Source organism: Pundamilia nyererei, unplaced genomic scaffold, assembly GCF_000239375.1.
Source record: "Pundamilia nyererei isolate P.nyererei 1_Seehausen unplaced genomic scaffold, PunNye1.0 scaffold00059, whole genome shotgun sequence".
Lineage (NCBI taxonomy): Eukaryota > Metazoa > Chordata > Actinopteri > Cichliformes > Cichlidae > Pundamilia > Pundamilia nyererei.
Window position 1 is genome coordinate 2255555 of NW_005187460.1, and position 12625 is coordinate 2268179.

Here is a 12625-nt window from a genome sequence, read left to right on the forward strand (position 1 = left end):
CTTTTATGAATATAAGACATACATGTACATTACAAGATAACCTCAGACTTAAAAGACATAATTTATGGTTAAAGCAAAACTCTTGTCTCAGGTTGATGCCTTTTTCAACGGGATCAAGTACTTGAATGCAGCTTAAAATGAACCTGTTGCTATGTAACTGAGCGTAAACAACAGGGGTAAGTAGCGGCATACTGAATTTATCGATAACACCAGCTTGTTTTCTGTATTTTTAAGCGTTTTACGGTGACAAAAACAGCAGTAGTTAGGTTTGGCTTTGGCTAAATTCATCTATTTATATCTTAGAGAGCCAATGACGGTGTTTGGCAGTATATTCAGAGCAATACCCTCAAATGTGCATACAATGATGTGAAAAAGAATTTACCCCCTTCCTGGTTTCTTAAGTTTTGTTTGTTTTTAATGACATATTTTTCTTTTTTCTTTTTTTTATCAGAGTGTAAAGTGATGCCAAGTCTGTCTCCGGTCACAAAACAGCAGCATGAGCTCGGAATATATTATCTCTGAGCCCACGTCGATGGACAAAGAGATCCTGCAGCATGCTGTGCAGGAACAGTTTAAACCAGATCACATCCTGCGTTTTCCAGATGCGAGCCAAATCCACTTTAATGAAGTCCAGAAATTAAGACTGGAGTACAAAAGTAAGGGGAAATCATGAAGGTGATGAGGAATGTAGCAATGTTTAGCATGCTGATTTTGTTTGAGTGAGAGGATGCTTTTTTATACATTTTCAGACATCCTGAAGATTGATCACTTATGGGACTTCTCATCTTTGTCCAAACTTGAGTTAAATAACAATGCTATAGAAAAGATCCAGGGACTGGACCATCTGGTTAATCTGACGTGGCTTAGTAAGATACAAAGTTTGTTCTTGTTGACCAAATGATGTGTAGGCACTGCCATCTTATATCAGCTCAGAATCTACTGGTAATGATGAGAGTCATTTTGAATGTGTCCCTCAGATCTGTCATTCAACCAGATTGAGAAAATAGAGGGTCTGGAGTGTGTGCAGAAGCTTGAAGTGCTGAATCTATCCAACAACAAAATCTCTGTCATTGAAAATATGGACACACTTGAGAACCTAACTCACTTCTTCATTTCAAACAACCTAATTGGGCAGTTGGATAATGTAAGAAACGTTTCTGCATTTGCCATGCAAGTATGAGGAAACATTCATGTGATACTGTTTAATTAACCTAATGCATTTCAAAGGTGCTCTACCTCAGGAAGTTCAAGAACCTGGCAGCGTTCAACCTGTTTGGAAATCCTTTCCTAAACGAGGGTGATTACAGATTTTTCATTGCTGGCTACTTTCCAAAGTTGATGTTCCTAGACTCCAGAATACTTGACCAGAAGACAGTAAGTGCAAACCCAATCTACATTTTGTTCTGCGCTTACCTTTAAAGTAGCATTTACATACACATTTACAGAGTATGAGTATACCCAAGCCTAGGACATGTATGAGGACAGTGAGACAGTGGTGAGGTGTGCAGAAGGAGTGACAAATTAGTTCAAGATGGGGATAGGATTACACCTAAGCCCCTTTTTGTTTGCAGTGGTGATGGACAGGTTGACTACGATGTTTGCAGATGAAAATGGGATCCGTAGTGAGAGTAGCGAGCGGGTGGAAGAGAGTCTGGAGAAATGGAGGTGTGCTAGAGAGAAGAAGGAAGGTCAGCAGAAGCAAAACAGAGTATGTGTGTGTGAATGAGAGGGAGACAGATGTAACAGTAAAGCTGACTGTACCCAAGCTTGTTTGAAAGTCATCCTCATGTGCATTTATGAATTGCTGGTTGATGCAGAGTAACAAAATTTTATTCCTGTGTATGTACAGAGAAAGGAAGCATCTATCAAATATCACTATGTCCTTGAGAAAATGAGACTTGAAGAGCTGGAGCTACACCAGGCTGATGAGGCTCGACAAAGACACGAAGCTGAGCTAAAATTACACCGAGTACTATCTTTTTTTGTGACTCATCTGTTGATTTGTATACATACAGTCTGACACTTATGTTTTCTTTTTTGTTGTTTTTTGTGCAGGATGCCTTTGTGGAGTTCCTTAATGGTTCTTATCTGTTTAGGACCATGTTTAAAGATGATCCAAAAGCACAAACACTGCACTGTGCACCAGGAGTGGATTCTCTGATTCAAAGATATCTTTTATCATCCTGGTTTCCTGATCCATGCGTGCATTGTTATTATTGTCATAGTACAGGCTAAACCAATCATTCCTTTTGCTTCCTTGACCTTGCACTTACATTTGAGCACCAAATGGGGGAGCTGTGTACACAGTTATTTGAAAGGGGCTTGGCTGAGCACAAACGAAGGGAGACAGAGGTGAAGTCTTTCTTCAGTTGCCAAGAAAAGGCTGTGACAGACTGCCAGGAGAAGGCATCGCAGATGTTAGCAAAGTTTAATCATGAACACAAAGAGGCAAGCAGGGAGCAATCGCCTTTTCCGTGTGCACAGTGATTTACATGAATGCAATGACTCAGCATGAGATGATATTTTGTGTTTTCTCCTTTAAAGCGGACAGAAGAGTTGCAGCAGTTATCAGACCCAGAGGTACGCAAAGTCAAGATTGACCACTGCAATGGTGAAATTAACCGGCTCTGTAAAAACCTCATGACACTGGAGTTTCAGCTGGTCAGCGAGATGGAGGTTAGTGTATGCTAGAGTTTGTACACTTGTATAATTTGTAAAATATCTCAATGAAATTTCATGAAATTTCTTAGTTTATAAATTATGTTAAAGTACTTGATATGTCATGAGACTGTATGTCTGTGTTTCACATTTAATCAAAGTGATGCTGCTTGGTCATTTTAGGAGAAGATCAAAACTTTTGAGAGCAGAATCTCAGACATGGTTAGACACTTCAGTGAAATCGCACAGGGGATATATCCTTTTTTTTTTTTACAGGAAAATAACAGAACTGCCTCAAAAACATTCTAAAAACACTCATTACTGTATGCTAGTAATTATATAGTCATGAGCACTCCGACTCACTGGTGACCTGTCCCTGCAACCTTAAACTGGATAAGCAGAAGAAAGTGGTTCATCAACTCACCAGAGTGTTGTAGCACAAATGAGGGTTTAATGGGGTTTAATCAAACAGATGTTTTCCTGTGTGAGTGATTTCTTTAACAAAACAATACGTTCTCCCACTGTCGAGATCTTGAAGATGACTATTATCAGAAGATGCAAATAGTTGCTGCTAAAATCTTGCAGACAGTGGCCAGAGACGCCCGGAAGGAGGACTTGCCAGATGATGTTATAATGGTCAGTGTCGTCCTTTATAAGCCAAACTGGTATTACAAAATATATGGTTACAAATATATGGCTGGAAAAAAAACCCTGCAAGTTTCTGTCTCTGTTCAGGTCTTTGTTAATCTAACAGATAACTGTGCATGAATAGAGGGTGCAGATCATTGCGTGTAGTTTTCAAAGAGTGAAAAAAGAAAAAGAATCAAAGAAAATACAAAAACTGCATTATATTTTTTTCAATTCCAGATCAAGTATAATATATTTCTTCAGGTGAGCTTAAAACATTGTGCGCTAACAGTATCAAGGCCTCATTCTGTCACTCCTATGTTTTATATTTTAGCTGTTTGAAGACAGAGATGCCGTGATAGATGCACTGGCCACAGCCCACGATAACCACCTCCTGAAGATCAATGACCGAGAGACTCAGTTGACTACAGGCATCAGTGCCTGGAAGGAGGCCCTCATTAAGGGGGTAGAGAACTGAAATTACATTAAACAAACAGTCTAATGTAAAGTCGACATATAAATCTTGTACTTACCGTCATTTCTTTATATGTTGCTTCCAAGTAACCAAATCTTTTTGTATTTTTTAAGTGATCTTGAGCAGTAGTTCTGTAGGATTTCCAATAGTGTTTTTTGAGAGAACAGAATCCAAAGAAGAGATTTGAATGTCCTTCAACTATTCCTGAAAACTACGACTAAGAGAGTTCAAACTGTGTTGAAGAATAAAGGTGGACATAATAAATACTGATTTTCAGGCTCTGCTTTGTTTTCCAGTTGTTTTTTACGCATTTCAATAAATCACTGCATGCATTTCCAATTTTCTTAGCAAAATATAAAGAAATGAGAGGGGGACTCAAGACTTTTGCACTCTATTTTAATATTTCTTTGATCAAAGACTATTTCTTTGTTTGATGGCTTTGTTGCTTTTTACAGATAAGAGATGAGGAACTGAAGCGGAACCGCATGAACATCTCAGACATCCACAGATATGTGGATAATTTGAGGGAGCAGCTGGAGGAGTTGATATAGTGGAAACCACTTGGCGGCCTCAAGAACACTTCAAAAACCACTGTCAGTGAATACAGTTGTATTCACAAATGAGGGTTCAAACACTACCGCTAAAAGAGAAAAAAAGATACAGAGCAAGAACCTATACTCGGGGCATGAGCTACTGTGCTGTGAAAAAGTATTTAACCACTTTCTGATTTCTCTGTTTTGTGTGTGTGTATTTATCACAGTGGCTCTGTGATGTACTTGTACACTCGTGCTGCAAATGAAAGGTTGCTGGTTCAGTTCCAGGCAGAGACACAAATCCCCTTTGGGGGAAGGAAAGGCATCTATACAACCACCTCTGCTCACAACAAAGAAAACTGCAGTTCACTACAAACAAATTCACATAAGACAACATCAATTGCCCTGAATTTCGCTGTAAAAGATTCATTTATTGGTGAAAAGGCCAAAACGACCAAGGAAAGATAAGCAAAACGGTGGAGAGTAAACAAGGAATCTTAAAATCCAAAAGCCCTTGAAGAAGTGAAAAGTGGAGGTCGTAGGTCAGTGCAAAGCGGGAAGTGCTGAATGTCAAGAAAGCACAGAAAGGGAAGAAAAGGAGAAAGCAGCAAGCAAAAATACAAAACAACTGTTGGAAGTGCAGAAAGTATTTGAAGAGGAGAAAAGTGTAACACAGATGGCAAAAAAGAAACTTCAAAACACAAAACGGGAAGTGGAAAATCCCAAGAAAGAATTACAGGAAGTCCTTAAAGCGCTTGAAGAGGAGAAAAGTAAAAGGCAGGAGGCAACAAACGAACTGGAGAATGCAAAGATTGGTGAGCCGTTGACCATTCTGCTCTTTTGTTTACCTAATTATGTAATTGAACTGCTGTGAATTAACCTTAATTGATCTCAACACTTTCTAAAATATTGTATGATTCTATGTGTGATTTCAGCACTTCAGACCCATGTTTTTTTAAAATATACTAAATCATGCAAACGTGAGTTGGTCGCTGTCTGTGTTAAAGTGTATAAATAAAGCTACTGTTAAAAGAAAAAAATCTTGAACTGCGTGAGATTTGAATACAATACCCAGAACAACTTTCGGTGCCTTTTCCAATAAGAATCCAGCTGAAGCAGCCGCGCGCCAGTTCCCAGCCAATCAAATTCAGGGAAGAGGCGTTTGGCAGAAGCGAGTTCTCGGACTAGGTTTTCATTTGAGCGAAGTTTTGGAGCTCTGAGAATTTACGTAGCTGACAGGCCCTCCTGTCTCAGCACCCACTTTTTCTCTCTGCAACTGCGGTGTTCCCGGTGACAAAGCTCATGACGGTTGCTGACGGTGGCACCTTATCGCTCGTCATGCCTGTCCGAGCAGAGTACCGCGGCACCACCCGATCGGCCTGCCCATCCTCGGCCTCTCTCGTCCCCCCTGCCCCGATCAACACCCACCAGCCGGGGGTGGCCACCTCGCTTCTGTACAGCGGCGCACAGTTTCGTGGATACCAGAAGAGTAAAGGCAACTCGTACGACGTTGAGGTGGTCTTGCAGGTAATTTTGTGGTCCTGTATAGTTGTATACAAAGTCTGCATATGAGTAGACTCTGTGCATCCATAGTTGCTAACTTGCTATCTTTCCAGATGTTAGCTTCATTAGCTCATTTTTTGTTTTTTGTTGCTTTTCGTACATGTTGAGCAAATTTTGAGCTAGCTTAGATGACCTTATGTCTTCTTTTGGAGTTTGAATTTGGGACAACTTGGCTTTAAAACCGATGTTTCACAGACAAGTTGGCGTTTAACCCCCCCTCAAAGCTACCTAAATTGCAGTATTAATATAGCAGCTTGTGTTGACACAGCTAATATAATATTTCCCATCTCGGTGAGCTTTCCCACCAACTTACAGACAGTTTTCTTGTTACCATGAAGGATTTTGTGCTTGTCATGTGGAACCATCAGTAAAATATGTGTTCTGTCTTTCTCAGCATGTGACTGTAGAGGACTCGTATTTGTGTGGCTACCTGAAAATCAATGGCCTGACTGAGGTAAGTCTCCCAGCTACATCATGAGTAGTAAGACTGACCTTTATTCTTTTGAAGTCGTTCCACTGACTGGTTTCCACTCGCTTTAAGCAGACTGCAATGTGACACAGTACATTAGACCAGTGGTTCACAACGTTTCCACTTCAAAAGCAAAAAATCTTAAAAATGTAATCAATCAACTTATGAGTAAAAGAAGAGCCAAGTTTAACTTTAGTTAAATAATGGCCAGCTTGGTTGCATCAACCAACTCCTTTTTTTTAAACTTTCCCTAGAACAATCCCATTCATTCAACTTAAGCAAAGTAGATTTGGCTAGATGTGAGGCCTTTAGGGCTAACCACACATGCTTAAGCTCAAGTGTCAGCTGTATACCCATTACATTATGTAACATATGGAAGCAAAAAGGTCAGGGGGATCTTGGGTTAAAGTTCAGCTTTGGCAGAGCGAGTGAAAGATGAGAAGTCAGGTTGTGAGTGAAGGAGTTGTATTAAAGCTCACCTGGTATCCATGAGAAAATTAAAGCAAGGGAGCATTCTTATTAATGCTGCTTTATTATTTTTATATGTTATACAGTACCATATTTTAAGAAATTGTGAAAGCAGCCAGATGAAAAGGAATAATACACTATATCTATTCTGCTGATCCTGAAGCTTAAGCCCTGCCCATCAACATGTAAATCACAGGAAATCTGGACATTTGAATAGGCTATTTGCACAGTGCAGGATAAATGCAATTTTAAAACGAGTACCAAATCACGTTGCGAACAGTCCCGTTTTATCTTTCCCTCCTAATTCATTCTGTGTCTGGCAGGAGTATCCGACTCTAACAACGTTCTTCGCTGGAGAAATGATCAGCCGGAAGAGGCCATTTTTAACTAGAAAGTGGGATGCGGATGAGGATGTGGATAAAAAACACTGGGTAAGTCCTGCTGATTTTTAATTTACTGATTTTAACTGCTGCAGGAAGTGCTGTTAATAATTTTACAATGATCAAAGAAGTAGTACTTGATCATTAAAGTGCATGTGAACGAACAACGTGCTTTTAGTTTTCTTCATCATTGATTTTTAAGTTTTTGGACATGTGTCAGTTTTCTCTAGCTTGGAAAACTGGATACCATGACACAGCTTTTTCTCAAAAGGGCACAGTTAAAGTCGCCACAGCTCCTTATCTAACCAGTTTGAGGGCAGTTTGTGTCCTCATGTCTTTCAGGAAAGCCTTTCCTAATGTTGTGTGTGGAGGTCATTGCTTCGCCATTCCTGATTTTTCAGCTAACAATGGGTGTTAAATAACACCTATTGTGTTATTTAACACTTATACTACTTTATCCCCTACTTTATCTTCTGCCATGTAGAAGATAAAGTAGGGGAATCAAACAAAGCCTATTTCACAACAGTTTTGTTTTTTTGTTTTTTGACCTGATATTAAGGAGTATGAGTAGCACAGGTGTTACTAATGATGCAGTGCTTTAATTAATGTGATTGTTGACACCTGTTTACCAACTCGTTTATATCCAAATGGTTACTGTCAGAAGATCTGTTGCAGATGTTGGTATTTATTTCCTGCTCTTCTGTTTTATCACCAGAGCAAGTTTAAGGCTTTTTGCAAATATGCCAGGAACTTCAACTCTGATGACTTTGACTATGATGCACTGGAAAACAGTGACTATATCTTCATGAGGTGGAAGGTTGGCACTCTGTCATTCATTTTAGCTGTGAAATTAATTTGTGCGTGTTCTCAGCTTGGGGTCAGACTTTAACCTCCGCTCTCGTTGTGCACTCAGGAGCAGTTTCTAGTTCCAGACCACACGATCAAAGATATCAGTGGTGCCTCCTTTGCAGGTTTCTACTACATCTGCTTCCAGAAGTCCACAGCCACTATTGAGGGTTACTATTATCATCGGAGCTCAGAGTGGTAATTACTAATCATTAAAACAGTTTTCACACATGCACCTCAGCCACGTGACTTTGCATCCATGTGTTTGTTGGAATGTTGTGTAAAATTTTGCAAATCGTAAACTTTTATTCACAGTAGTACAAATAAAACGATCAAATGTACCATTTTAAGAAAAATATCAACTCATTTGTAATTTGACGCCAGAAACGCGTCTCAAAAGTTGAGAAAGGGCTGCGTTTACCAATGTGCAGCCTCCTATTTTCTTAATCTTCTGTAAACTACCTGGAACAGACAAGTTCAGCTGCTGGGCTTTCGTCTTCATAGAATTGTAGCTGCCTGAGTTGGCTTTGTTGTACGTTTTGTTTCACTATGTGCCAAATGTTTTTAGTTGGTGAAAGGTCTGGACTGCAGGCAGGCAGTTCAGCACCTGGACTCTTCAACCATGAAGCCATGCTGCTGTAATTGATGCAGTATATGGTTTAGCATTGTCTTGCTGAAATATTGAAGGCCTCCTGTGGGGAGAAAAGACTTATGGATGAGAGGATATGTTCTAAAACCCGCATATACCTTTTAGCACTGATCGTGCTTGTTCCAGATGTACAAGCTGCCAATTATAGGCACTAAAGCACTCATATACCAGAGAGATGCTGGCTTGTTAGAGTATTGCCAACAACAAGGTGGTCAATCTCCTTTTTTGTCATAAGGACCAGCTTTCTTATTTTCCAAAAGGTATTTCAATTTCCTTGACCTTCAACACAATCTGAATCTGAATTAGAGAAGCAGAAACAAATGAATTGATGATTTTTAGTCTTGTGTGCTGATTTCTTCAGATTCTCAGTCTTTGATATGATACTGTAAATCAGATATTCAGTCTTCACAATTCTGTGTTATGAAACGTTTTTCTGAATTTGTTCAATAGTTTCTAGATGCGGTTTCCTGTCGATTGCTAAGCTCCAACCATCCTTGCTTCTGGGAAACTTTGCCTCTCTTAGATGAACTTTTCAGACATGTTGTTACATCAACTTCAAAATGAGTTAAAGTATTTAAGTGTTACACTTGTGCAGTTCAAACATTTTGTTCTGAAATTGACAAATCACTGTTTGTTTTTATTCATTTATACAAGTTTTTTGGTATTGGGATTGTAAAGGGGAAGAGTAGCAGTGGTAATAAATGCTCTGCTACTGAAAGTAAGCCAGGACTATATGGTGGCTATAATAGCAGAAAAATATAAATTGGGAGGTGGTGCAAAGTGGGAATAAATTGGAACGGTGCCAGGGTTATTATGTATCACTAGAGGGAGTCATCCCAATTTGAATAGGTGTACTCACAACATTGATATAATTCCTGAAGGTAATAATATTTCCTCATGTTTCCTTAAGTTTTAAATTGCTTTCAACAGTCCTTTGTATTCTTTTCTATAACTTGTTATGGCCTCATATTGCTGTCATTTCACTCATGTTACTGCCTGAAAGCATTGTAAAACCTGCACAAGTTGTAATGTTTCTAATCTCTCTGTGTGAAGCACATTTACTGTACTTAGACTTAAATGTGCTATATAAATAAAAATTGCCATTTGTACTATTAACTCAGTCAGCCGAAGGACTGATGGGCTTAGTCCATCCCAAGGCATCAGTCACCCACAATTGACAAAAATGACTCCTCCTCCTACAGGTTTAGAAAGAATTTAGTCAAACATGCAGACAATGATCACTGTATGATTCTTTACCCAAACCATGCTTGATGTTTAGGGCACAGCTGCCATTTTACAGGCGAAATTCTTAAACGCTGATACATTGTGGTATAATGTGCACAATGTTTGGCTTAATTATTGCAGCAGATGAGATCCTATCAGGAATGTTTCCAGAAGTGTCTCTCTCTTTGCCAGTTGTTTACTTTTTCAAATTAAAACTGAATCTGCACCATTTGCAAAAACTTTGTTTTCTGAGTCTTAAAGTACCCAAGTAGCGCCGGTTACTTTACAAGGCCAGTCACTTTAGCTGGATCCTAGAGAGTATAAAGGAAGCATGTTGGTGAGACCTTGTTTAATGTCAGGAAGGGCTACTCAGACGATGCCAGGATGAGATTCTTCCAACTTTCTCTGGAGTGAAAACAGCTCAAGTTTGCAGTTTTTCACATGAACACATGTCTGATGATTGGTTTTGTTTTTCCAACTTATTTTCTGCAGGTACCAGTCTTTAAGCCTGAACCATATTCGAGAGCACAGTATGCCTATTTACGAATTTCGGTGATGTGGCTGCGCAGGGATGCGGAGTGACATAAAAGAAGGTTCATGCTGCCCTGTGCTTAAACGGGATGGAGAATCCTTTAATGCCAAGAATGGAGGTGACCCATTTTCCTCACTGGCAAGGAAAAACACAGCTGGTCAGACACTCTTCTGCTGGACTGCTAGAAAGAAGGCACAGATGAAGAACCATAAGGAAGATCTGTGAGACGTGGAATTTTCTCACAGTTGCTGCGGCAGATTGAAATTTGTTTTCTGGTTTTGTTTGTTTTTCCTGCACTTGTTAAAAAAAAAAAAAAAAATTCCTCAGTAGTTCAAAACAGATTTCCTCCATTTGTTTCTGTTAAGACAAAGTGTTGCTTTTAAGAGTTGGGGAAAAAAGAGTAAAGATTAATATATTTATCTTATTTGAAAGATACAAAATCTTTGAGGACCTGTGATGATTAACGAGTTAGACGCGCAACAAGCAAAGATGCATGAGAGCTTTTATGCAGGTTCTATATGATCAGGGATGGTATGCTGCTGTAATGTTCAGGCAATATGTATTTTAGTAATCCTGATATGGATGAGCTGGAAATGAGTGAAAACCTTGTTTGTAAAAAGCTGCAGCTTTTTGAAAAATCATCTCAACTTTGTAAAGTGTTTATCTATGCAAGCCAAAGATTAATAATGGGTCGAATTTCTTACACCACTTAATTTTAGTTTTTATTTTAATTTTCACATCACTTCTGGTTAAGGGAGATTTATTTATTTTAAATCAGGAGTAAAATGTAAGGGGGGGGTTAATTATACTAACCATCAACCTGAAGCACAGCAACTGTAACCAGTGACTCATAATCTAGTTGAGATTGAAAGTTTTTTGGGGGGTTTGTGCCAAGTAAAATATTTCTGGGAAGAGTTTGGAAAACTTCAGATTGAACACAAGAAAATGAACGCAGAGCTCTGACTGCAGTGTAACAAATTGGAGAATCAAATAATGTGTTGCTGTAATGTTTAAAAGCACCTGTGTGTGGTTGTGAAAGCTTGATGGAAAAAGAATAAAACCACCTTTGATGCTTTAGGAAAAACCTGCTGCCTTACAATTTTAACTGTAAAGCTCCTGTTGTTTTTAAGATGGGTGACTAGTTTAATGTTGCTTTATTTGAAATCATGAACATTTAATAATAAGAGAGAAACTGTGTTATCTGGCTAAGCTAAAGGTCAGACCTCGGGTATAAGTTGATGTGCGAATGCTATTCACACTACAGTCTTTTAACTCAAGCGAGGAGATCGCAGATATTACTATCCTAATGACTCTTGTTACATGATTAACAAAAAACTGTAAAATGTGCAATGTTGAAGAAATGTTTATTTTGGAGTCTGTAATTAAGTTTTATGAAAGATGGTGTATTCTAACTCTGCTGTGAGGAGAAATAAATAACTTTGATACATGTTTGTATGGTTGGCTGCTCTTTAAAGAGTGTGTTATAATAACAGAGCGATTACTTGATACATTCTGGATCACATGTAACAGCAGCTAGCAGTAGCTGACCACACAAACCAAACTGCTTTTCTCTTGTGACCATCTCAGCCGATATCAATACTGTTGTTTAGCTGTTTGGGCAATAGTCCCACTTTGTAGCCCCTCTAACATGCTGGAAGTGCTGAAAAGTCAAAGTTAGCCATTGTTTGAGTCTCACCTCTGTTTCAGCCTGAACTGAATGAGGAAGTAGTCACTAATGCTAACTCTGTATCACAGTGACCATGAGAAAGCTATTTATCAAGACTTGATCAAATAAAAGAGTTTTGCATTGTTAAACATTTCACTGGTTTGATCTTCCTTTAGTGTTAAATGCTAAGAGAAAATAAAATATATCTATGTTGAGCTGCTTCAGCTTTTATTTTATTTTATTTTTTTTAAACAACATTTAACCGAATGAAATGGGCAGAGACTAAAGGAATATTTTTGCTTTGGGGGTAATCCGCAGGCTGCTGATGACAGTCAAAGAACATAAAAGTCTAGAAAGAAAACAAAAATTGTCACCACGTTGGCCTACGTGCCACAGATCAAAATTCCTCAGAAGACAGGAAGAAATATTTACGGCCCACAGAAGGAAAGAGATGCCATTTTTCCCCCCACTAACTTCCTCATCTGGCTTTAACAATGGTGGTTTCTTTCTTAAGAAATTAGTTATGAGTAGCTGT

General features: G+C 38.9%; 2 protein-coding genes across 3 annotated transcripts; both read left to right on the top strand.

Moving 5' to 3' along the window:
• The first annotated feature begins 161 nt into the window (after nt 1-161).
• Nucleotides 162-4635, top strand: drc3 (dynein regulatory complex subunit 3). Its single transcript, XM_005734704.1, has 13 exons — nt 162-176; nt 452-656; nt 750-866; nt 978-1144; nt 1228-1374; nt 1850-1969; nt 2056-2168; nt 2274-2448; nt 2545-2676; nt 2842-2901; nt 3169-3294; nt 3620-3760; nt 4216-4635. The coding sequence occupies exons 2-13, from the start codon at nt 497-499 to the stop codon at nt 4309-4311; spliced, it is 1554 nt and encodes a 517-aa protein (XP_005734761.1). The 5' UTR covers nt 162-176; nt 452-496; the 3' UTR covers nt 4312-4635.
• A 761-nt stretch (nt 4636-5396) lies between these two features.
• On the top strand, nt 5397-11871 carry gid4 (GID complex subunit 4 homolog). Of its 2 annotated transcripts, none has more exons than XM_005734609.1 (6): nt 5397-5820; nt 6251-6310; nt 7117-7224; nt 7889-7990; nt 8087-8217; nt 10385-11871. In XM_005734609.1, the coding sequence occupies exons 1-6, from the start codon at nt 5596-5598 to the stop codon at nt 10446-10448; spliced, it is 690 nt and encodes a 229-aa protein (XP_005734666.1). In that variant the 5' UTR covers nt 5397-5595; the 3' UTR covers nt 10449-11871. The 2 variants fall into 2 exon arrangements, with proteins under 2 accessions (XP_005734666.1, XP_005734667.1); XM_005734610.1 differs by lacking the exon at nt 10385-11871 and adding an exon at nt 9119-9961.
• The last annotated feature ends 754 nt before the right edge of the window (nt 11872-12625 follow it).